The sequence below is a fragment of the Ranitomeya imitator genome, chromosome 9, assembly GCF_032444005.1.
Source record: "Ranitomeya imitator isolate aRanImi1 chromosome 9, aRanImi1.pri, whole genome shotgun sequence".
In the NCBI taxonomy this organism is placed as follows: domain Eukaryota; kingdom Metazoa; phylum Chordata; class Amphibia; order Anura; family Dendrobatidae; genus Ranitomeya; species Ranitomeya imitator.
In genome coordinates this window covers 27,107,625-27,133,508 of record NC_091290.1, presented here as the reverse complement: position 1 = coordinate 27,133,508, position 25,884 = coordinate 27,107,625, and the positions used below count along the sequence as shown (strand labels likewise).

Here is a 25,884-nt window from a genome sequence, read left to right as displayed (position 1 = left end):
CGCTGGACAGTTTTATCCTCCGTCCTCGCAGACGTTATTCTTAGAAGAAAATAAAGTCACACAATGGAGAATTTTACTTGTTTCTCGATTCAGCTGACACCTGGAAAATTTGGCATAAACAAGTCTGCGAGCCGAACTCTCCTGGGAGACGGCGTGTTTAATGGCGTGACGGGCGCGTGTGCTGGGGGCAAACGTGACTAACACACTCCAGGAAGGAAGTTACGGATAGTTCTATTTCCTCATCCAATCACAGATCGCCATTCCCCTTTTATGCACCTGACTTTTGCAGCAGCTACTTGGCATTGAGTGCTACCGGACCTTATAATCAGATTGACCAACACTGCTGATTACATACAACTCCTTCACCCTGGGCTGATAACTGGGAGCAATAGTTTGCACTTTACTGTAGAAGATCTGGGTCCTGATCACTGTTAGCAAGCAGTTGCTGGGATTCTGGAGGCTTTGTGACACCTGCGGATTGTCGGAGATTATAAACAGCGATCTATTATAGGAGATTACATGCCGGAGCGGCTCACGGCGGTCCTGGCAGGGATAATTTTAACTCGGCGTTGGCGGGTGGACAAGTTTTCATAACCCTAGAGATAAAACGAGGATCTGTCATCAGCCGTCTGCAGCCGCTGCCAGGAGAAGCAGAACGTATGGATGTGTACATAGTAACCAGACGCCAATAATCAGGTCCTCATGTGCCAGGATACGGTGGTCTGCGTGTGATGATGAGGAACAAATTAAAAGAGCAACAAGCCTGTATATGGAGACCGGTGAGAGCTGAGAGATGAGGTCTGTGGTGCGGATTTTAATTGTGGATTTCTAAACTAAAATCTGCAACATTTCTGTATCTAAAATCCACAACATTTCTGCATCTAAAATCCACAACATTTCTGCATCTAAAATCCGCCCATTTGTTCATAATTATTCTTGCATTTTTTTGTGCATTTTTTTTTTTTTTTGCATAAAATGCACCGAAACAATGTCAGATGATAACTTGTGATTTTAGCGTCCCTAAATGAAACACATGGGTAAAATAATCACCAAAAAGGAGCGTCTCCGGTCCAGAAATCGACATTCTGCAAACTTAAGAAACGCAACAAAAAGCCAATTTGTGCATGGATTCCGTACAAACCAGAAACCACCATATGCAGGTGAACCAAATAGGCAACGTATGAACCCAGCCTATAACTCTGTAGTGGCAGAATTGTAAATGCAGCTTTGGATGTGACTAGAGACATACTATACCTGGAAATTTGTAAAAAACAAAGTAAATGGGGTTTTTAGGCCTTGCTGCAGATCCGTTCTTATTAGGCGCATTGCACGGAGCTGCACCGGCTACATTAGGCCGTTGCTGATCGAGGGGGAGCCGGGGGTCCGACCTCCACCAATCTGATATTAATGACCTCTCCACAAACCCCAGCGTCGTGTCGACAGCCATCCCTGCAATAAAAAGTTCCCGAAAAACTCTCACCTGATGGACACAGTCCAGGAACTGCAGGAAGATGGGCACGAATCCGCTGCCTTGGCTGCTGAGCGACAGGTTGGAGCGCTGGCTGAATTTATGGCCGAAAGAAAGCCATTCCTTCTCTATCAACATGCGGAAGCCATCGAGGGTGCGGTAAAAGGGGTCTCCGAGGAGTTGCACCAGAGAGATGATCTGCAGGATGAAGCCTACAATAAACAGCAATCCTTGGCGGACTCGTCCTCTATCAAATCATCACCCCTGCCACTTCTCAGCTAAAACAGCTCCGTGGAAAGCTGGGTAGCAAGACAAATGGCTCCCACAGGGGTCACAACACGGCTTTCCTAGATTCCTTGAGTGGTAAATCTGCCGACCTGCTTCTGTATTAATGACATATTGGTACGAAGATCCCCAAAAAATTCAGCAGAAACCCCTACTGGAGCTGGACCACAATGGTCGTTACCCAGCTTTCCTAGAAAACAACATCTTTTATTCCTTTTGTTTTAGTTATATTGGTTCCTTGGGAAAAGCTGAGTGACAACCCAAACATCTGCCATGACAGAGGCACTGACACTGGTAACTCCCATAATCCTATTTAACCCGTCATATTAGTGACCCCTTCCTCCGGTTTGGGGGGAGTCAGATGGGTTTACCTGGGTGGTGATGTCCCATCCGTCCTCCAGACTGACCATCACGGAGGAGCCGCATTCCAGGAGCTCGGATATGATGACCGACAACTGGATTATTCTGTGTATCTGTGAAATAGACACACAGCACGTGAGCAAAATTCCAATAATCTGCCATGAGATGGGCCCGGTGTATGCCGGATCAGAGGATGGCTGTAGAAAAGTATATGCATGAAATCTGCTGCTCTCCTGGGATTACAGGTGCAGCAGCGGAGAGGTCCGGAGGATGGAGAGGGGGTCTGCCGGGGACATGGTGGAGAGGGGATTAGATGAAAGATGTAGGAAGGTGCGGCAGGGTGGGCAGTTTACTGGCACAGAGTATTTAAGTACATTTGTCACGACACCTTGCTACATCCAGGAGATCAGAATATAGCATGAACTTCACTATGAGCCTTCCAGCAAGTCTCCAGTTATGAGAGCAGAGATGTAGGAGTATAAAGCATGGTGGACAGCTGACATATAGGTAATAAAGGCACGGTACTGTACTCCATTCAGGAGATCAGAAGAAAGCATGAAAATCACCTGCAGGAACCACTCAGAGTCTCCCAGTGACTTGAAAAAAGTGGCATCAGAGTCCCCGGGCACGCTGCTGGGCACACAGGCTCTCATCAACTTCTTAAAACTTGCTTTCACTTGACGGTTGTCACCAAAATCGACTGGAACAAACTCACAATTCAGAGCGAAGTCGAACTTAAAGCCCTGACGGAAAAAAGTGCAGATATTCATTATACAGAAGGGGCGGCTTCACACTGCATCACCCCCTGTAACCCATTACGCCACCCTGCGACACACTACGCCGCCCTGCGACACACTACGCCTCCCTGCCACACACTACGCCGCCCTGCGACACACTACGCCGCCCTGCGACACACTACGGCGCCCTGCGACACACTACGCCTCCCTGCCACACACTACGCCGCCCTGCGACACACTACGCCTCCCTGCCACACACTACGCCGCCCTGCGACACACTACGCCGCCCTGCGACACACTACGCCGCCCTGCGACACACTACGCCGCCCTGCGACACATTATCCCAACCCGCAACACATTACGACACCCTGCAACACATTCCACCACCCTGCAAGACTACACCACCGCCCTGCAACACTGTGTCACTCTGCAGCACATTACGCCACCACGCAACACATTTCACCGCCCTACAACATTGTGCAACCCTACAACACCCCGCATCATGCAGTGACACCCTGCAACACTGTGCCACCCTACATCATGAAGCACCACCCTGCAACCCTACATCATGCAGCGCCAACCTACAACAGGGCGCATCTTGCAGTGCCACTGGCAACAATGCTAGATACAGATTGGATAATTGTGGTAAATTTCTGCGCTGCTGAATCACTAAAATTCCAGAATTATTAGTACATGTGTCTTTATTATTCTACGCGTTTCAGAGTTCAAAACGCCTTCATCAGGATACACCACAGGAACACCCTGCATCATGCAGCGCTACCCTGCAACCGTACAATACCCTGTATCATGGAGCGCCATCCTACAACACCGCGCATCATGCAGTGCCACCCGGCAACAATATGCAACCCTAAAACACCCGGCATCATGCAGCGCCACCCTGCAACACCCCGCGTCATGCAGCACCACTCTACAAACACCACACATCATGCAGCACAACCCTAAAACCCTATATCATGCACTGCCACCCTACAACATCCCATATCATATGGTGCCACCCTGCAACACCCCGCATCATGCAACCGTGCCACTTTGCAACCTACTGCCCCCACACTGCAACCTTCTGTGCCACGATACAACACACCGTGCCATCCCTGTAACATTAAGCATCATGTAGCGCCACTCTACACCACCAGACATCGTGCAGAGCCACCCTGCAACCCTACAATACCCTGCATCATGCAGCGCCACCCTACAACATTGCGCATCCTGCAGTGCCGCCCTACACCACTGTGCAACCCTACAACACCCTGCATCATGCAGTGCCCCTCTGCAACCCTGTGCCACTTTGCAACCCTGTGCCACCCCTGTAACATTATGCATCTGCAGGAACCATGCGGAGACCTATGGAGAATCAGCTTTTGGATCTTGTGCATCCTGACAATTCTGCAGTTCCCACTTTGCGACTTATCTAAGTTACATCACCTCTTCCACTCTAGTCACATCTAAAGCTAAACCCGTATCTCTGCTGATCAGCGAAGAGCAGAGGAAAGTCAGACCTAAGCTGCTCTAGGATAGGACTACAGAGCATCAATTTGAAAACAGCTTTGGATGCGAATAAAGAAAATTACTTGAAGCACCTAAAAAAGACCAAAAGCCAATGAGCAGCCCTCCGCCACATCGAGAGCAGCCCTCCGCCACATCGAGAGCCGCCATCTATCATTCATGAGTGGTGCGTACATAGGAAGCTGCTTCCTGACCTATAAATTGTCGCTGCCGAGCTGCAGACCTGGTATGTAAAGCAAATCTACAAGATAAATGATGGCTGTCGGAGCGGATGCAGTCTCCATAACAAACATACAGTGCAGGGATCGCCACTTAATAAATGTCAGTAAGGTGCCAGAAAGGCAGCAGGGCCAGAGATGCTTCACATAACTGCACCATAAACGACAGGCGGTAAAACGCACAGGTCGCTGCCAGGAGCGGCACTGGGAGTGATCGCCGGTCGCCTGGAGATTATAGCCTTGTTTATTATCATACAGCGAGATAATGGGATTACTCTTCAGAGACGGATGAGACCCCCTATAGAGCCACCGCTGACCCCAGATTACAGAACCAAATCCAAATCCTGGTCTCTCCGGGATTTCGACAACTGTCACCATTCATTGATCTTGGAAATGACGATTCTATTACAAAGCATCACTTTTATAAGACCGAGGGAGCTGTCCACCTCTAGGCTGAGCGGCCACCGGTGGGTGACCTCCTTCTCTTCTAAAAAGGGGAAAAGACATCGGGCTCCACTTGGAGAAAGTTTGGATTTTTAGGAATTTCTGCTGATGATGTTCTTGGACCGAGGCCATAAAATGAAAGTGATAGGAAGAAGAATGTCACACGACGAGGAGCAACGTCCTGCAGGCACGGCGGGTTAAGAATATGGGTCGTGGGATCACCGAGTTGTGTATGTAAGCGGAGGCCGATGGTACTGAGCGCTGGTCGCCGCTGCTATGTGGGGAATGTGCTGATAAGGTCTAGTGCAGGGGCCGCGACACCCTACAGCTCCGCCAGAGAGGACACGGCTCTACGTACTAACAAGCTGGCGGAGTGTCCAATAATCACCTGGGAATACGCAGTGCGCCTCTGCTGGATGACAACTCATAACGGCACCACAATAGTGCCAGAACGGGGTGTCAGCCAGCTAACCAAGGGTAACATACAAATCTGCACTGTTATGTAGTTATAACTTCTCCTTTCCTTAAGATTCTCCATTGTTTACACTGCAGGCAAAATAGACAATAATGCAAAATCTATGGGACCCAACATTCACCCCATGTGGATAATGCTGCAGCAGCTGCGCTCTATGCACAGAGCGATGGGTGCCATTATACTCAGTGATCGACTCTTACCCTCAGCTGAGATTTCTCTCCAAAGATATACAGGGCAGCCTGGCGCTTCAACAGCTGGTTCTGCAGGGTGGTGTGGTCCGTGTAAGACGGGGTGGGATCCTTTCCCGCAAGCCGAGCGCCAACATCCACCAGTGGTGTTTGGGTGGTGATAAGGCGGTTGCTGGAGCGCAGACTGGCCCAAACACCTGGACACAAGAGGAAGAATGAGTGAACGGCAATAGCAAGAATCAGGTGTAGACTGAGGCCGGCCAGACAGCGGGGAGCAATGCCACCCTGGTAGTAATGTCCGGCAGGCAGGGCTACACAATGGATCCAGAGCAATGCCAGGCAGCCGGAGGGGAGTGATGACAGCCAGAGGCGAGTGATGACAGCCGGAGGCGAGTGATGGCAGCCGGAGGCGAATGATGGCAGCCGGAGGCGAGTGATGGCAGCCGGAGGCGAGTGATGGCAGCCGGAGGCGAGTGATGGCAGCAGGAGGCGAGTGATGGCAGCAGGAGTGATGGCAGCAGGAGGCGAGTGATGGCAGCAGGAGGCGAGTGATGGCAGCAGGAGGCGAGTGATGGCAGCAGGAGGCGAGTGATGGCAGCAGGAGGCGAGTGATGGCAGCAGGAGGCGAGTGATGGCAGCCATGCAGCCGGAAAGGAGTGATGGCAGCCAGGCAGCCGGAAGGGAGTGATGGCAGCCAGGCAGCCGGAGGGGAGTGATGGCAGCCAGAGGGAAGTGATGGCAGCCGGAGGGGAGTGATGGCAGCCAGGCAGCCGGAGGGGAGTGATGGCAGCCAGGCAGCCGGAGGGGAGTGATGGCAGCCAGGCAGCCGGAGGGGAGTGATGGCAGCAAGAGAACCAGAGCACTGACAGTTAGTGCTAAGTAAAAGAAAACCAACAGCAATGTCAGTGAGAGCTGGTGAAGAGGGACACCGTAGGTAGATACACACTCACAGCACGCCTCTAAATAAATATGTCATTTTATTTGGGCCCCCTGTGTATGTGCCAATGAAAGTCTCTGTTTTTGGTTTAGAGCAATATGGCCACTTTTCAGATCAAAACTTGTCAGTTCGGTAGTGATATTCAGGACTATGGAGATGTTGTGTGACAACCCTTCAGCATCTGTGGTCATAGTCTTCCCAGAGGATTACTTGAGGGATTCCACTAAGGCTCTATTCATAACCCCAAATACATTAATGGGGCGACCATCAATCCCCCATGATAGAACCGACCGCAAAATATGATTTAATGGAAATAACAATTCTGCCCTGGAGGTCATTGTGCACACGGTGGCCGTAAATTGTCACAAGTAACATAAGGGCCATTATATGTTTCTAAGAGCTTTTGAAAACTCCTACATCAACCACTGTGCAGAGCGAATGGTGCAGGGGCGAAGAGGAGTCTTAAAAAGTCATTATTTTGGTGCAGACTATAAGGGGTACATGTACATCAACAAGGAGGGGATTAATGAAGAAAAATCATGTAGCTGGGCCGGTGAGTTGGTGACAAATTTTGCGAAATTCACTCCATTTTGAAAACTTGTGAACCCAATGACACAGTCGATAAATCTCCCCTGATCCTGTGCTCGGCTTCCTTCCCATTATCTATGGCTGCTTCAGGAATTACATTAGGATGATATGTCGTGGGATGGGGGAGGGGGTCCTAAATGTGATGAAGGTGATGATGATGAAGGGGACTGGCTGTGACCGCCAAGGGGCAGAGGTACCTGTATTCTGTATCCTTTCCTTAGCTGTGAGATGTGTCTGTGAGAAGAGCTTATCCCTGTACCCCAGAACTTGTCAGAAGAAGGAGGAAAGGAAGCGAGAAAGTTACAGATTAGAGCAGATCACAGAGAAGAACCATAAGGACAAAGACCACGGCAAGCCAAGGAGCTGCAGACAGCAGGAAAAAAATCAACGAAAAACATCAAAAACATCAAATATTAAAAAACATATATAAAAAGGGAAAAATTAGTCATTTCATTCACATTAAGGATTAGTAATTCTATTACTGGGACAATTGTTACCAACCAGAAAAGTAAAATAAATATTAAAAACAAGTGCTAAAAACAATCTGGGGTAGCAATAATATTAACACTCTGCGGTTTATTTTAATAAACTTTTAAAACTGTAAAGTTTTTGTTCCTATTTTATTCATCTGCATTTTAGTCTTGGATAATAAATGATACCTGACAACATCAATGGTGACAATGTCCTTGTGTGTCCACCTTTTTATAAATTCTTAAGGCCAAAATAATCTTTACGATTATTATTGCCCCTTCCGTTAGCCATCATTAAAGTGCGTGCATTATCGTACTTACCCATTGTCACCGTCTGCCGTTTCCAGCGCTGCTACGCTCCTCTTCCGCATCATGTGACCGCTGCTAAGACTATCTAGATCACTACAGTCTTCTGTTTTACCGGAAGTCACTTTCTCAATGTGCGTCTATGAACGAGGCTCATAGTGTGAGATGGCAAAAAAGAGCTGCGGTCACAAGATGCTGGAGAGCAACAGAGCAGTGCTGAAAACGGCAGAAGACGCAGGCCGTTAAGTATTTTAATGCATCCACACATTGAGGACTAATGGAGGGAGCAATAAAAATAAACTGCTAGAGTGCTCCTTTGAAGGCAGACTCCGGTCCCACTAAGGGTCAGAGCGAAGCCGGCAGCTCTTCTCTAAGGCTGGGGTCAGACAGTCGTATTTCAGTGTCTGAATATGGACCGCGCTGCCCAGACTGATTGCGTGTCTCCATTATATATGTCTATGAGGCTATAAAATGGGGTCCGGAGACCTGAGGCCAATTTTGGCAGTGCAGTGATGATGAGGATGACAGAAGTTGGAGATGATGATGTCATTGGTTGTATGGGATTTATAGGCAGCAGATTGTTACGTGGATTATCCGAGCAGGTGAACGAAAAACCAGTGAGCGATGGATTGGAATGGGGGGGTGACGAGACACAGAAATCATTTTCTTTCCTTTCCACCTGGATCCACATAATGGAGTTAACTTCAGTAAAGAAGAAAAGAAAACTCCTACAACAGTCATTTGCATGCTACGATAGTCAGAACATGCTGGGTGTAGTAGTTCCACAACAAATGAAGAGCCACAAGCTATAGAGCATACAGCATTGCTCAACGACTGCGGATCCAGGCTGGTTAGTGTTCGTTCACTGATTGAGTTTTTTTTTTTTTAAATGATTTCCATTTAAAATGCCCTTTTGAGTTGCTGTCAAGGAATTAAAGGGGTTTACCAAGCATACAATACTAGTGTCCTATCCTTAGGACAGATTACTAATATCAGATCTACTAGGGTCAGACATCTGGGACACCCACCAATCAGCTCTGGTCGGATGTAAACAGTGAATGGAGTAAAACAGCTCAGCTCCATACACTATATATGGGCCATTCTCTGGTACTGCAGCTGAGCTCTGTACACTGTGTAGTAGCCGTTCTCTGGTACTGCAGCTGAGCTCTGTACACTGTGTAGTGGCTGTTATCTGGTACTGCAGCTGAGCTCTGTACACTGTGTAGTGGCTGTTATCTGGTACTGCAGCTGAGCTCTGTACACTGTGTAGTGGCCGTTATCTGGTACTGCAGCTGAGCTCTGTACACTGTGTAGTGGCCGTTCCCTGGTACTGCAGGTGAGCTCTGTACACTGTGTAGTGGCCGTTCTCTGGTACTGCAGCTGAGCTCTGTACACTGTGTAGTGGCCGTTATCTGGTACTGCAGCTGAGCTCTGTACACTGTGTAGTGGCCGTTCCCTGGTACTGCAGGTGAGCTCTGTACACTGTGTAGTGGCCGTTCTCTGGTACTGCAGCTGAGCTCTGTACACTGTGTAGTGGCCGTTCTCTGGTACTGCAGCTGAGCTCTGTACACTGTGTAGTAGCCGTTATCTGGTACTGCAGCTGAGCTCTGTACACTGTGTAGTGGCCGTTCCCTGGTACTGCAGGTGAGCTCTGTACACTGTGTAGTGGCCGTTCTCTGGTACTGCAGCTGAGCTCTGTACACTGTGTAGTGGCCGTTATCTGGTACTGCAGCTGAGCTCTGTACCCTGTGTAGTGGCCGTTCTCTGGTACTGCAGCTGAGCTCTGTACACTGTGTAGTGGCCGTTATCTGGTACTGCAGCTGAGCTCTGTACACTGTGTAGTGGTCGTTATCTGGTACTGCAGCTGAGCTCTGTACACTGTGTAGTGGCCGTTCCCTGGTACTGCAGGTGAGCTCTGTACACTGTAGTGGCCGTTCTCTGGTACTGCAGCTGAGCTCTGTACACTGTGTAGTGGCCGTTCTCTGGTACTGCAGCTGAGCTCTGTACACTGTGTAGTAGCCGTTATCTGGTACTGCAGCTGAGCTCTGTACACTGTGTAGTGGCCGTTCCCTGGTACTGCAGGTGAGCTCTGTACACTGTGTAGTGGCCGTTCTCTGGTACTGCAGCTGAGCTCTGTACACTGTGTAGTGGCCGTTATCTGGTACTGCAGCTGAGCTCTGTACCCTGTGTAGTGGCCGTTCTCTGGTACTGCAGCTGAGCTCTGTACACTGTGTAGTGGCCGTTATCTGGTACTGCAGCTGAGCTCTGTACACTGTGTAGTGGCCGTTCCCTGGTACTGCAGGTGAGCTCTGTACACTGTGTAGTGGCCGTTCTCTGGTACTGCAGCTGAGCTCTGTACACTGTGTAGTAGCCGTTATCTGGTACTGCAGCTGAGCTCTGTACACTGTGTAGTGGCCGTTCCCTGGTACTGCAGGTGAGCTCTGTACACTGTGTAGTGGCCGTTATCTGGTACTGCAGCTGAGCTCTGTACCCTGTGTAGTGGCCGTTCTCTGGTACTGCAGCTGAGCTCTGTACACTGTGTAGTGGCTGTTCTCTGGTACTGGAGCTGAGCTCTGTACACCGTGTAGTGGCCGTTCTCTGGTACTGCAGCTGAGCTCTGTACACTGTGTAGTGGCCGTTCTCTGGTATTGCAGCTGAGCTCTGTACACTGTGTATTGGCTGTTCTCTGGTACTGGAGCTGAGCTCTGTACACTGTGTAGTGGCCGTTATCTGGTACTGCAGCTGAGCTCTGTACACTGTGTAGTGGCCGTTCCCTGGTACTGCAGGTGAGCTCTGTACACTGTGTAGTGGCCGTTCTCTGGTACTGCAGCTGTGCTCTGTACACCGTGTAGTGGCCGTTCTCTGGTGCTGCAGCTGAGCTCTGTACACTGTGCAGTGACCGTTCTCTGCTGCTGCAGCTGAGCTCTGTACTCTGTCTAGTAGCCGTTCTCTGGTACTGCAGCTGAGCTCTGTACACTGTGTATTGGCTGTTCTCGGGTACTGCAGCTGAGCTCTGTACCCTGTGTAGTGACCATTCTCCTGTACTGCAGCTGAGCTCTGTACACTGTGCAGTGACCGTTCTCTGGTACTGCAGCTGACCTCTGTACACCGTGTAGTAGCCGTTCTCTGGTATTGCAGCTGAGCTCTGTACCCTGTGTATTGGCTGTTCTCGGGTACTGCAGCTGAGCTCTGTACCCTGTGTAGTGGCTGTTCTCTGGTACTGCAGCTGAGCTCTGTACATTGTGTAGTAGCCGTTCTCTGGTATTGCAGCTGAGCTCTGTACACTGTGTATTGGCCGTTCTCTGGTACTGCAGCTGAGCTCTGTACCCTGTGTAGTGGCCGTTCTCTGGTACTGCAGCTGAGCTCTGTACACTGTGTAGTGCCGTTCTCTGGTACTACAGCTGAGCTCTGTACACTGTGTAGTGCCGTTCTCTAGTACTACAGCTGAGCTCTGTACACTGTGTAGTGGCCGTTCTCGGGTACTGCAGCTAAGCTCTGTACACTGTGTAGTGGCCGTTCTCTGGTACTGCAGCAGAGCTCTGTACACTGTGTAGTGCCGTTCTCTGGTACTACAGCTGAGCTCTGTACACTGTGTAGTGGCCGTTCTCTGGTACTGCAGCTGAGCTCTGTACACTGTGTAGTGCCGTTCTCTGGTACTACAGCTGAGCTCTGTACACCGTGTAGTAGCCGTTCTCTGGTATTGCAGCTGAGCTCTGTACACTGTGTAGTAGCCGTTATCTGGTACTGCAGCTGAGCTCTGTACACTGTGTAGTGGCCGTTCCCTGGTACTGCAGGTGAGCTCTGTACACTGTGTAGTGGCCGTTCTCTGGTACTGCAGCTGAGCTCTGTACACTGTGTAGTGGCCGTTATCTGGTACTGCAGCTGAGCTCTGTACCCTGTGTAGTGGCCGTTCTCTGGTACTGCAGCTGAGCTCTGTACACTGTGTAGTGGCTGTTCTCTGGTACTGGAGCTGAGCTCTGTACACCGTGTAGTGGCCGTTCTCTGGTACTGGAGCTGAGCTCTGTACACCGTGTAGTGGCCGTTCTCTGGTACTGCAGCTGAGCTCTGTACACTGTGCAGTGACCGTTCTCTGGTACTGCAGCTGACCTCTGTACACCGTGTAGTAGCCGTTCTCTGGTATTGCAGCTGAGCTCTGTACACTGTGTATTGGCTGTTCTCTGGTACTGGAGCTGAGCTCTGTACACTGTGTAGTGGCCGTTATCTGGTACTGCAGCTGAGCTCTGTACACTGTGTAGTGGCCGTTCTCTGGTACTGCAGCTGTGCTCTGTACACTGTGTAGTGGCCGTTCCCTGGTACTGCAGGTGAGCTCTGTACACTGTGTAGTGGCCGTTCTCTGGTACTGCAGCTGTGCTCTGTACACCGTGTAGTGGCCGTTCTCTGGTGCTGCAGCTGAGCTCTGTACACTGTGCAGTGACCGTTCTCTGCTGCTGCAGCTGAGCTCTGTACTCTGTCTAGTAGCCGTTCTCTGGTACTGCAGCTGAGCTCTGTACACTGTGTATTGGCTGTTCTCGGGTACTGCAGCTGAGCTCTGTACCCTGTGTAGTGGCCGTTCTCTGGTACTGCAGCTGAGCTCTGTACACTGTGCAGTGACCGTTCTCTGGTACTGCAGCTGACCTCTGTACACCGTGTAGTGGCCGTTCTCTGGTATTGCAGCTGAGCTCTGTACACTGTGTACTGGCCGTTCTCTGGTACCGCAGCTGAGCTCTGTACACTGTGTAGTGGCCGTTCTCTGGTACCGCAGCTGAGCTCTGTACACTGTGTAGTGGCCGTTCTCCTGTACTGCAGCTGAGCTCTGTACACTGTGTAGTGGCTGTTCTCTGGTGCTGCAGCTGAGCTCTGTACACCGTGTAGTGGCCGTTCTCTGGTACTGCAGCTGAGCTCTGTACATTGTGTAGTAGCCGTTCTCTGGTATTGCAGCTGAGCTCTGTACACTGTGTATTGGCCGTTCTCTGGTACTGCAGCTGAGCTCTGTACCCTGTGTAGTGGCCGTTCTCTGGTACTGCAGCTGAGCTCTGTACACTGTGTAGTGACCGTTCTCCGGTACTGCAGCTGAGCTCTGTACACTGTGCAGTGACCGTTCTCTGGTGCTGCAGCTGAGCTCTGTACACTGTGTAGTAGCCGTTCTCTGGTATTGCAGCTGAGCTCTGTACACTGTGTAGTGACCGTTCTCTGGTGCTGCAGCTAAGCTCTGTACACCGTGTAGTGGCCGTTCTCTGGTACTGCAGCTGAGCTCTGTACACCGTGTAGTGGCCGTTCTCTGGTACTGCAGGTGAGCTCTGTATACTGTGCAGTAACCGTTCTCGGGTACTGCAGCTGAGCTCTGTACACCGTGTAGTGGCCGTTCTCCGGTACCGCAGCTGAGCTCTGTACATTGTGTAGTAGCCGTTCTCTGGTATTGCAGCTGAGGTCTGTACACCGTGTAGTGGCCGTTCTCTGGTGCTGCAGCTGAGCTCTGTACACTGTGCAGTGACCGTTCTCTGGTACTGCAGCTGACCTCTGTACACCGTGTAGTAGCCGTTCTCTGGTATTGCAGCTGAGCTCTGTACACTGTGTATTGGCTGTTCTCGGGTACTGCAGCTGAGCTCTGTACCCTGTGTAGTGGCCGTTCTCTGGTACTGCAGCTGAGCTCTGTACACTGTGTAGTGCCGTTCTCTGGTACTACAGCTGAGCTCTGTACACTGTGTAGTGCCGTTCTCTAGTACTACAGCTGAGCTCTGTACACTGTGTAGTGGCCGTTCTCGGGTACTGCAGCTAAGCTCTGTACACTGTGTAGTGGCCGTTCTCTGGTACTGCAGCAGAGCTCTGTACACTGTGTAGTGCCGTTCTCTGGTACTACAGCTGAGCTCTGTACACTGTGTAGTGCCGTTCTCTAGTACTACAGCTGAGCTCTGTACACTGTGTAGTGGCCGTTCTCGGGTACTGCAGCTAAGCTCTGTACACTGTGTAGTGGCCGTTCTCTGGTACCGCAGCTGAGCTCTGTACACTGTGTAGTGGCCGTTCTCTGGTACCGCAGCTGAGCTCTGTACACGGTGTAGTGGCCGTTCTCTGGTACTGCAGCTGAGCTCTGTATACTGTGTAGTGGCCGTTCTCCGGTACTGCAGCTGAGCTCTGTACACTGTGTAGTGGCCGGTCTCCGGTACTGCAGCTGAGCTCTGTATACTGTGTAGTGGCCGTTCTCTGGTACTACATAGTGTATAGAGCTCAGCTGTTTTTCTCCATTCACTGTTTACATTTTGCCGCTGCAGGAGCTGATCTATGGGAGTGCTGGATCCCTGCAGATCAGATATTGACAACATTTAAACAACCAGTAAAGTCCCTTTAAAAAGTACATTTTTATGTTTTTCTTTTTTTAAAGATGTGTTTCTGGGTAAGCTGGGTAGCAAACAATGGGGACCATGTGATCAACTATATTAGGTGCCACTAAACGTTCCTTTTTGTGTCTGTAATGCTGTCAGATAACCTGGCATTATTAAAGGGCTGTCCAAAGACCACCCACTGCAGCAATACACATCCCGCTGGATGGGATTCTCATAAAAAGAGTTTGCAGTCATGGTGGCTCTCACTTACTAACCTCCTCGGGAAAAGCTATTGGACGGACTGCCATCCAAGTGTCCTGGCACAACAAGCTTAACCCCACCGCTCAGTCGGGAGCTCTTTCTCGTGCTGCCTGAAGTCAGTCAAACACATGGACAATTAAAACAGTGAATAAAACTAATAACATGGAAAAAAGAAACAAAAACAGGTTAAATACAAGACAGAACATGGGATGAGAATGTTACAATGGGGACACGTGACGGCTCACATTCCCCCTTCCCCATCGCTGCTGGGTTTCCTCCATGGGAATCGTTAGATGAGACAATTAATGGATTATGGCTCTAGGTGTTAGAGAAAGCCAAGCATGCACGATTTCTGCAGGGCTCCGGTTTCCCAGCGAAGAGGACGAATCGCGGAAGGAAGAGCTAAGCTGATTAAAGTTTTAAGTCTGCAACTTTTCCAGTCACGAGTCTCCATTGCCACGCACCCACCTCACCTTCTGGTGAACCGGACCCCCATCACATGATCCCTGCAGGCCGGTAGAGACCATACCCAGAGACAGAAAGGCCCCCACAGCAGACAGGTACTAATACCCTACACACACTGGAGTCAACTCTATCAGAGAATGGTTCACTAATAATGGTCTATGACGGGGGCTGGCAGCACGTTACATCCTAAATCCCAAAATGGGAAAGATCCCACCACCACCAACCCCTAAATATTTTTGCAATTGCAATCCTATATAGTTATAGGAGCCACTGAGTGCCAAGGATAAAAGCCACTGCCAGATATGAGCATTGTTCTCTATCGCTTCATTGGGGGACACAAGTAACCATGGGTGAATGCTGCTGCCACTCGGAGGCTGACACTAGGCAAAAAAACGTATCTCCTCCCCAGCAGGGTACACGCACCAACCAGCACAAAGCCATCGGTTTTAGCTTAGTGTCAGTAGGAGGCAGACACTAAGGCCCATTTCTACTAGGTTTTGTTATTTTTGCAGTTGGGCCTTGAATCGGGCTTGTTAAGGGTTAGGTTTCAGCGCGTTCCATTCTGTTTCAGCAGAACCTAGTGTCCCATATGCAGATCAGGACCTTGTATCCCTCATCCTCAGGGGTTGTCCCTAAACAAACTGGACCTTCACCTGTACTTTTCCAGAATGCGCCCTTCAGATGACTGGATTCACGGTCCATAATTCCCAAAGATCTTCGAAGAGGGCTCCCCGCTTCCAGGTCTACCATTGCCCGTTGGGTCAGTTCTGCCATTCTGGAAGCCTATTTGATAAGGGACAGTGTGCGTCCACTCAGGGTCACGACTCACTCCGCTCTTGCAGTGGGGGCCTCCTGGGCCGTCCAACATAAGGCATCGGCCTTGCAGCTTTCCATGCATACCTTCGCAAAGTTCTACAGGGTTCACACCTATGCCTCATCAGATGCAAACTTCGGTAGAAAGGTCCTGCAGACTTTAGGGTACTGTTCTTTTACCCACCCTTGGGACTAATTTTGGACATCCCACGGTTTCCTGTGTCCCCCAATGAAGCGATAGAGAAATTAAGATTTTGGGTACCTACCGTAAAATTTATTTCTTGGAGCCTTCATTTGGGGATGCTGCACTCACTATTCTGCTGGTTAAGTCACTGTGTACATACATTACATTACTGATCCTGAGTTACATCCTGTATTATACCCCAGAGCTGCACTCACTATTCTGCTGGTGAAGTCAATGTGTACATACATTACATGACTGATCCTGAGTTACATCCTGCATTATACCCCAGAGCTGCACTCACTATTCTGCTGGTGCAGTAACTGTGTACATACATTACATTACTGATCCTGAGTTACATCCTGCATTATACCCCAGAGCTGCACTCACTATTCTGCTAGTGCAGTCACTGTGTACAGACATTACATTACTGATCCTGAGTTACATCCTGTATTATACCCCATAACTGCACTCACTATTCTGCTGGTGCAGTCACTGTGTGTATACATTACTGATCCTGAGTTACATCCTGTATTATACTCCAGAGCTGCACTCACTATTCTGCTGGTGCAGTAACTGTGTACATATATTACATTACTGATCCTGAGTTACATCCTGTATTATACCCCATAACTGCACTCACTATTCTGCTGGTGCAGTCACTGTGTGTATACATTACATTACTGATCCTGAGTTACATCGTGTATTATACCCCAGAGCTGCACTCACTATTCTGCTGGTGCAGTCACTGTGTACATACATTACATTACTGATCCTGAGTTACATCCTGTATTATACTCCGGAGCTGCACTCACTATTCTGCTGGTGCAGTCACTGTGTACATACATTACATTACTGATCCTGAGTTATATCCTGTATTATACCCCAGAGCTGCACTCACTATTCTGCTGGTGCAGTCACTGTGTACATACATTCCATTACTGATCCCGAGTATTATACTCCAGAGCTGCACTCACTATTCTGCTCCCTTCTAAAACCTTGCGGGATTGGAGACTCTTGCGTCAGACGTACCTGGTGACAGGGCCAACGTGGGCCGTACAGTGAGGGTGCTGTTGCCAATCATTTTGTAGTGGACAGAGATGGCGTTCAGCAGGGCCTGGAGGTATTTCTCCTGCTCGATGCTACTTGATGACTCCAGAGAAGAGGCCGGAGCTGACAAGGTGACAGAATGGGATACATGATTATATGGCCACATTCAGCCGCCCAGCACAGGCTCCATTCTCCCCAGTTCACACCAATGTCCCAGGACACAATACACATTTAGCCCCAGACAAGAATCTCTTTCACCATTTACAAGAATATTCCGCTAATCTGGTATATATAGGATCTCATTTATAAAACATTCTGGATTATCAGATGACCATGCAAAAAAAACAAACAAACCCCACAATGACCTCACTGTGTGTGACTATCAGAATTTCTAGATTATCAGGATGCCATCACTCACCGGCCGTGTGCGTATTCTGAGATTTAAAGAGACCGACAACAGTTTTCCCGTGAAATCCTCCGGAACGGAGTAAAATAGCGTTTGTTTTGGGATTTTTCCAGGAGACGACCGGAAGCCTCTGGTGGCGGTAACAGCGTGCAACCTTCTGCAAGCTGCTGTCCTGCACCGACTGCGGCACTACCAGGAGGCCGGGGTAGCTACATGAAAAAGGCAACAAACTCATTGTTTAAGGTCAAGTCACCCAAATTTCTCAGACCCCTGACCGGGCAAAATTGAGTAAGTGTGGAGCGGTCTATCGTCTGTGCATTAGGGGATCTGAGGGCCGGGGTCAGCGGTCGGAGGACACGAGTGAAAAACCAAAAGCACAAAGATAAAGGGGTCACGCACCTCCTGCACAGGGAGTACATTCGGTTCATGGCCGTCACGCGGAAGTGCTCAGATTTCAACCGCGTGGAGCTGTTATTGATGGTCCCCAGGGCGAGGCGTTGGTAGTCCCGAAAGCAAGCGCGCTCCACCAGCTGCTCCATCGTTGACTTCTCTGTCGCTTTCAGCGTTGCACTCGGCAGCTCGTTATCATCGGAAACTAAAGTGACACATTAGAACAAATCCTCAGCAGTAGAGCAACACCCGGTCGCGGCCACTGTAGAAAGGATGGAGATTGTGTGGTCCAGCAGCGTCTGAGAACTTTATGCCGCACGGATCGGATATTGATGGCCTATCCTGGGGATAGGCCATCAATAAAAAAAAAAAAGAAAAATAGTGGCCGAACACTTTAAACTTTAATTACATACAACTAGAAGCACCCTTTAAATTGTGGAATGTGTAGTTTGGTAGGAAGGTTTGCTAGCACTTGTAGTTCAGCAGTCATCCAAGCGTCCAACAATGTGCAATCATATCCACGACTGTCTCCAGCATTTAGAGGATTCCCGTTCCTTCATCAGTGACAGTCCAGGCAGTAATACAGATAATTAGTGTAATTTTGCCTGGTCACTGACCCCTCTCTGTCGACCTCTCTGGACCCGTCATTAGGGGAGGTCATGCTCCAGAATGGTGCGAAGAGGCCAACTACTTAATGTGCTCTTGGCAGGCTCTGCACTTAATACACTGACAGCAGTTTTCTGTACGAAGCTTTCACTCTCTAGGCCAAATTCAAGAAAGAAAAAGACACTAATTCAATACCAGAGATGTCATCGTCCTCGTTACGGCTCCCGCGTTCCTCCAATATCGTTCCAGTTTTCTTCTTCGCCACGTACGGGCGCCCGATGGTCATTTTTCCAGCCCGTTTCGCCCCCTTGACAATTGTTTTGGAGAGAGTCCTAAAAACACGAGCATGGGTCAGTGTTAGCAAACACTACATTCTCCGAACTGCAAAGAACCACTGTGGGATTTTTACGCCCGTTCTGCGGCCTGTGAGATAACTGTAGGACTTGTTACCTGAATGAAGTGTTTTTTTCCTTCTGCTTTGGTAAAATGATGGCCGGAGCTGCCTGTCCTGCCGCAAAGGCGTACATGCTGAAGATGGACACTGGATAGCGGAACTTCATCAGCTGCTTCTTGAACAGATCCACCATCTCGGGGCTGACCTCTTCGTCAAATGCTACTTTGATTAACTATACGGAAATAATTAGGAATAATGGGGTGGAAAAAAAAGAGAAAAAAAAAAGTGCAACACGGGTCCTGGGAGTTGACCTTGCTGCCTGTAAAGATGCCACTGACCAAGAGTCAGACCTTATACTTTTATATTTCAAGATATTTTCTGCTTCCACAGATAACATTATCGCACCCCATGGATGGTGTTATCGCACCCCATAAGTGGGATTATCGCACCCCATGGATAACGTTATTTAACCCATGGATAATGTTATCGCACCCTTAATTTGTATATCAGTTGTGAAAGTTGCAGAAAAAGCGTGAGTGGCAATTCTGGTAAGTCCTATAAAGATGAGAACCGACAGTCAGACATGCGCAGCCCCTGTTTACTGACAGTGGAGAATGATAGGACCCAGTTGTTGACAAAAATGCAGGTGCCATAGGTGGGATCTGCATCTATCATACGTTTATGACATATTATTTGCATATGCCATAAACGCACAAGATGGAAATATTCCTTTAACAAGCGTTTTCAGCCTTGTACTAATCAGTCTAGGTCTACACGGTGGAATCTGGCAGCGACACCTGAAGCAAGACCAAAGGTGACCATGCGTCACTGCAACATTGCTGCACAATAGAAGTGAATGGCGTTTTCATTGCCACCCTGAGAATGTTATGAAGGCGATACGTTTCAAGAAGGACAACTATGCTGGATTTTTTGCCATGTGCTTGTCGCAGACCCCACTGCGTTGCAATATTGTGCTGCGATGTTGTAGTGACACCTAAGTGAACCTTGATCGCGCAACAGGTGCAGTGGCGAAAATTGCCGTGTAGCCTCAGCCTTAGGCTAGACTGAGACTTTTTTTGTAGAGTTACTGATTGATTTTAACTATTAAAGTGTAGCTGTACATAAATAGCTAAAAATCAAGCAGTAGCGCTACAAAAGGTCGCAGTGTAGCCCAGGCCTTAATGCAATCTGTGCGGACAATGATGGGAGTGGATGTGATCAGGCTACCTGGAATGTGGCTGAGCGGATCTGGAGTCCTTCCTGCATGTTCTGCTGCAGATGGTTCTGGACATTGATCTTCTTCTCCTTTGTAATGGAAGAGATGGGAACGCTGCGGATGACGGTCTGCTCACCGACTGGAGGAGAGAGAAAAATAAATAAATCAGTGAGAACTCGTCCTATTTACAGGCAACACACACAGAAAAAACCTGAAAAATGCTGCAGGATGCGCCATCATGTCCACTATCCCTATCCATAAATCCTGCCTAACTATAGGGTCGTGCCCCAGTATGGGAGAGCAGGGGATGCATTACAGAGGAGGGTAGAACTGCTATTCAGGATTGTAGGAAAAAAAAAGGTGACCTAGTTGGATGGCACCTCTATGGAAACAGCAATGTGACCTTATTTAATGATACCTCAATGTAAACAGCAATGGTGACCTTATTGGAAGCCACCTCTACGGTAACACCAATGGTGACATTATTGGATAACATCGCTACGGAAAAACCAATGGTGACATTATTGAATGCCATCGCTACGGAAACACCAATGGTGACATTACTGGATGACACCTCTACGGAAACACCAATGGTGACATTACTGGATGACACCTCTACGGAAACACCAATGGTGACATTATTGAATGCCATCGCTACGGAAACACCAATGGTGACATTACTGGATGACACCTCTACAGAAAACACCAATGGTGTCACTATTGAATGGCACCTCTACGAAAACACCAATGGTGACATTACTGGGTGACACCTCTATGGAAAACACCAATGGAGACATTACTGGATGACACCTCTATGGAAACAGCAATGTGACCTTATTTAATGATACCTCTATGTAAACAGCAATGGTGACCTTATTGGAAGCCACCTCTACGAAAACACCAATGGTGACATTACTGGATGACACCTCTACGGAAAACACCAATGGTGACATTACTGGATGACACCTCTACGGAAAACACCAATGGTGACATTACTGGATGACACCTCTACGGAAACACCAATGGTGACATTACTGGATGACACCACTACGGAAAACACCAATGGAGACATTACTGGATGACACCACTACGGAAAACACCAATGGAGACATTACTGGATGACACCTCTATGGAAAACACCAATGGAGACATTACTGGATGACACCTCTATGGAAACAGCAATGTGACCTTATTTAATGATACCTCTATGTAAACAGCAATGGTGACCTTATTGGAAGCCACCTCTACGAAAACACCAATGGTGACATTACTGGATGACACCTCTACGGAAAACACCAATGGTGACATTACTGGATGACTCCTCTACGGAAAACACCAATGGTGACATTACTGGATGACACCTCTACGGAAACACCAATGGTGACATTACTGGATGACACCTCTACAGAAAACACCAATGGAGACATTACTGGATGACACCTCTATGGAAACACCAATGGTGACATTACTGGATGACACCTCTACGGAAACACCAATGGTGACATTACTGGATGACACCTCTACAGAAAACACCAATGGAGACATTACTGGATGACACCACTACGGAAACACCAATGGTGACATTACTGGATGACACCTCTACGGAAAACACCAATGGAGACATTACTGGATGACACCTCTATGGAAACACCAATGGTGACATTACTGGATGACACCTCTACGGAAAACACCAATGGTGACATTACTGGATGACACCTCTACGGAAACACCAATGGTGACATTACTGGATGACACCTCTACGGAAAACACCAATGGAGACATTACTGGATGACACCTCTATGGAAACACCAATGGTGACATTACTGGATGACACCTCTATGGAAACACCAATGGTGACATTACTGGATGACACCTCTATGGAAACACCAATGGTGACATTACTGGATGACACCTCTATGGAAACACCAATGGTGACATTACTGGATGACACCTCTATGGAAACACCAATGGTGACATTACTGGATGACACCTCTATGGAAACACCAATGGAGACATTACTGGATGACACCTCTATGGAAACACCAATGGTGACATTACTGGATGACACCTCTATGGAAACACCAATGGTGACATTACTGGATGACACCTGTATGAAAACACCAATGGTGACATTACTGGATGACACACCTACAGAAAACACCAATGGTGTGACAATTGGATGGCACCTCTAGGAAACACCAATGGTGCCTTTATTAAATGGCACCTCTGCAGAAACATCAATGAAGACCTTATTGGAAGGCAACACAAAGGAAACACCAATGGTGATCTTATTGGATGGCAACTCTATGGAAATATCAATGGTAATCTTATTGTACGGCATCTCTACGGAAACACCAATGGTGATTTCATTGGATGGCACCTCTACGGAACACAAATGGTGACATTTTTGGATGGCACCTCTACGGAAACACCAATGATGATCTTATTGGACGGCACCCTCAATGGAAACCCCAACGGTGACATTATTGGATGGCACCTCTACGGAAACACCAATAGTGATATTATTGTACGGCATCTCTACGGAAACACCAATAGTGATCTCACTGGATGGCACCTCTACGGAAACACCAATGGTGATCTTATTGGATGGCACCTCTACGGAACACCAATGGTGACATTATTGGATGGCACCTCTACGGAAACACACCAATGGTGACATTATTGGATGGCACCCCTATGGAAACACCAATGGTGACCTTATTGGATGGCACCCCTATGGAAACACCAATGGTGACCTTACTGGATGGCACCCCTATGGAAACACCAACGGTGACCTTATAGGATGACACCTCTATGGAAACACCAATGGTGACATTACTGGATGACACCTCTATGGAAACACCAATGGTGACATTACTGGATGACACCTGTATGAAAACACCAATGGTGACATTACTGGATGACACACCTACAGAAAACACCAATGGTGTGACAATTGGATGGCACCTCTAGGAAACACCAATGGTGCCTTTATTAAATGGCACCTCTGCAGAAACATCAATGAAGACCTTATTGGAAGGCAACACAAAGGAAACACCAATGGTGATCTTATTGGATGGCAACTCTATGGAAATATCAATGGTAATCTTATTGTACGGCATCTCTACGGAAACACCAATGGTAATTTCATTGGATGGCACCTCTACGGAACACAAATGGTGACATTTTTGGATGGCACCTCTACGGAAACACCAATGATGATCTTATTGGACGGCACCCTCAATGGAAACCCCAACGGTGACATTATTGGATGGCACCTCTACGGAAACACCAATAGTGATATTATTGTACGGCATCTCTACGGAAACACCAATAGTGATCTCACTGGATGGCACCTCTACGGAAACACCAATGGTGATCTTATTGGATGGCACCTCTACGGAACACCAATGGTGACATTATTGGATGGCACCTCTACGGAAACACACCAATGGTGACATTATTGGATGGCACCCCTATGGAAACACCAATGGTGACCTTATTGGATGGCACCCCTATGGAAACACCAATGGTGACCTTACTGGATGGCACCCCTATGGAAACACCAACGGTGACCTTATAGGATGACACCCGTATGGAAACACCAATGGTGACCCTATTGGATGAGACCTCTACAAAAACACTAATGGTGACAATATTGGATAGCACAACTGCAGAAACATCAATGATGATTGGTGGCCTTATTGCGTGGCACCTCAAAGGAAACACCAATGGTGATCTTATTGGATGGCATCTCTACGGAAACACCAATAATGACCGTATTGGATGAAATCTCTACGGAACACTAATGGTGATATTATTGTACGGCATCTCTACGGAAACACCAATGGTGACATTATTGTTCGACAGCTCTATGGAACACCAATGGTGACATTATTGGATGGCATCTCTACGGAAACACCAATGATGACCTTATTGTACGACACTTCTACGGAACACCAATGGTGACATTATTGGACGGCATCTCTACGGAACAACAGTGGTGACATTATTAAATAGCATCTCTACGGAAAACCAATGGTGACCTTATTGTATGACACCTCTACGGAACACCCATGGTGACATTGTTGGATGGCATCTACGGAACACCCATGGTGACATTGTTGGATGGCATCTCTACGGAACACCAATGGTGACATTATTGGACTGCATCTCTACGGAAACACCAATGGTAATCTTTTTGTATAACACCTCTAAGCAAACACCAATGGTGACCTTATTGGATGGCACATCAACGGAAGCACCAATGGTGCCATTATTGAATGGCACCTCTAAGGTAACACCAACGGTGACATTATTGAATGGCACCTCTGTGGAAACGGTAATGGTGACATTATTGGCTATCACTCTGCTTTCCCAAAAGCAAATAAAAAGCCAAAACCTGCACATATATAATACTGGTTCATGGTAACACTCAGCCTCCTTAGTAACATTTGCAAGATTCACAGTCTGCAAATCCTAAGATGTGCTTCGGTCTATTGTACTTTCTCTCATTCCTCAGCCATAAAGCTCGTTAATCCGGCTGCTTAATTAATGAATGCGCTGCACTAGGCTCCTTCCTCTTCCTCTTGACATTGTCTGATTTGTCCTTTAAGAAATGTTCCTCTGTATGAAATAGGTACAAATTGTTCTTGGATTTGGGATAATGTACACAGTGGAGGATACAAAGGGGTCAGTGCTGAATAAATACTCAAATACTAAAATGTACACAAACAGCCGAGCTGTCTTCTCACTGGACAAAAATGGTCCGATAAATGTGCCAAAAATACACAATGAAAAGTCCACTAATCCACGTAATGGCTTAAACCTGCTGCAGATCGCATGAAAAACGAGCAGCGACTGGCAGATGAGGGAAGTAATCGCCGATAATGATCTAGAACATACATTTGAAGAATGATGCGCCAGTGACGTGAAAGTAACCAAACAAGCGGCCAAATGGACATCAGCTAATAAAGATATTTACCAACGAGAAATAATAATCTTTGCAATATCCGTTCTCTCTCTAAATTACAGAAACCAGAAAAAGGCAACAGATAAAAGCACAAAACATCACCAAAGAGCAGCAAGTCATCAGATAATACAAGGGGATCTCCGAGGAGATAACTAAGTATCGTGTATTATTTTCATGCACTATGCTGTTTACTTATTTACTGCAGGGTATTCAATCATTATGATTCTGTCTTTGATTCTTTTCAGTATTATAGTAGTTATATTCTTGTACATAGCAGCAGTATTATAGTAGTTATAGTCTTGTACATAGGAGCAGTATTATAGTAGTTCTATTCTTGTACATAGGAGCAATATTATAGTAGTTATATTCTTGTACATAGGGGCAGTATTATAGTAGTTATATTCTTGTACATAGGAGCAGTATTATAGTAGTTATATTCTTGTACATAGGGGCAGTATTATAGTAGTTATATTCTTGTACATAGGAGCAGTATTATTGTATTTATAATCTTGCATATAGGAGCAGTATTATAGTAGTTATAATCTTGTACATAGGAGCGTATTATAGTAGTTCTATTATTGTCCATAGGCGGCAGTATTATAGTAGTTATATTCTTGTACATAGGGGCAGTATTATAGTAGTTATATTCTTGTACATAGGAGCAATATTATAGTAGTTATATTCTTGTACATAGGGGCAGTATTATAGTAGTTATATTCTTGTACATAGGAGCAGTATTATTGTATTTATAATCTTGCATATAGGAGCAGTATTATAGTAGTTATAATCTTGTACATAGGAGCAGTATTATAG

At 47.7% G+C, this 25,884-nt stretch overlaps 1 protein-coding gene across 4 annotated transcripts in view; it reads right to left on the bottom strand.

Annotated features, from left to right (window-relative positions):
• SBF2 (SET binding factor 2) overlaps window positions 1–25,884 on the bottom strand; it is a 254,030-nt gene that overhangs the window by 14,789 nt on the left and 213,357 nt on the right. Inside the window, exons 23-34 of one of the 4 annotated variants that reach the window (XM_069738856.1) lie at window positions 20,111–20,238; window positions 18,940–19,115; window positions 18,685–18,821; window positions 17,893–18,088; window positions 17,506–17,702; window positions 17,070–17,210; window positions 14,593–14,688; window positions 7,422–7,490; window positions 5,712–5,896; window positions 2,680–2,856; window positions 2,125–2,226; window positions 1,481–1,666 (exon numbers count right to left, since the gene is read on the bottom strand). In XM_069738856.1, the coding sequence (XP_069594957.1) occupies window positions 1,481–1,666; window positions 2,125–2,226; window positions 2,680–2,856; window positions 5,712–5,896; window positions 7,422–7,490; window positions 14,593–14,688; window positions 17,070–17,210; window positions 17,506–17,702; window positions 17,893–18,088; window positions 18,685–18,821; window positions 18,940–19,115; window positions 20,111–20,238 (1,790 nt within the window). The remainder of the gene's footprint in view (window positions 1–1,480; window positions 1,667–2,124; window positions 2,227–2,679; window positions 2,857–5,711; window positions 5,897–7,421; window positions 7,491–14,592; window positions 14,689–17,069; window positions 17,211–17,505; window positions 17,703–17,892; window positions 18,089–18,684; window positions 18,822–18,939; window positions 19,116–20,110; window positions 20,239–25,884) is intronic. The other 3 variants (XM_069738853.1, XM_069738855.1, XM_069738854.1) reach the window with 3 other exon arrangements.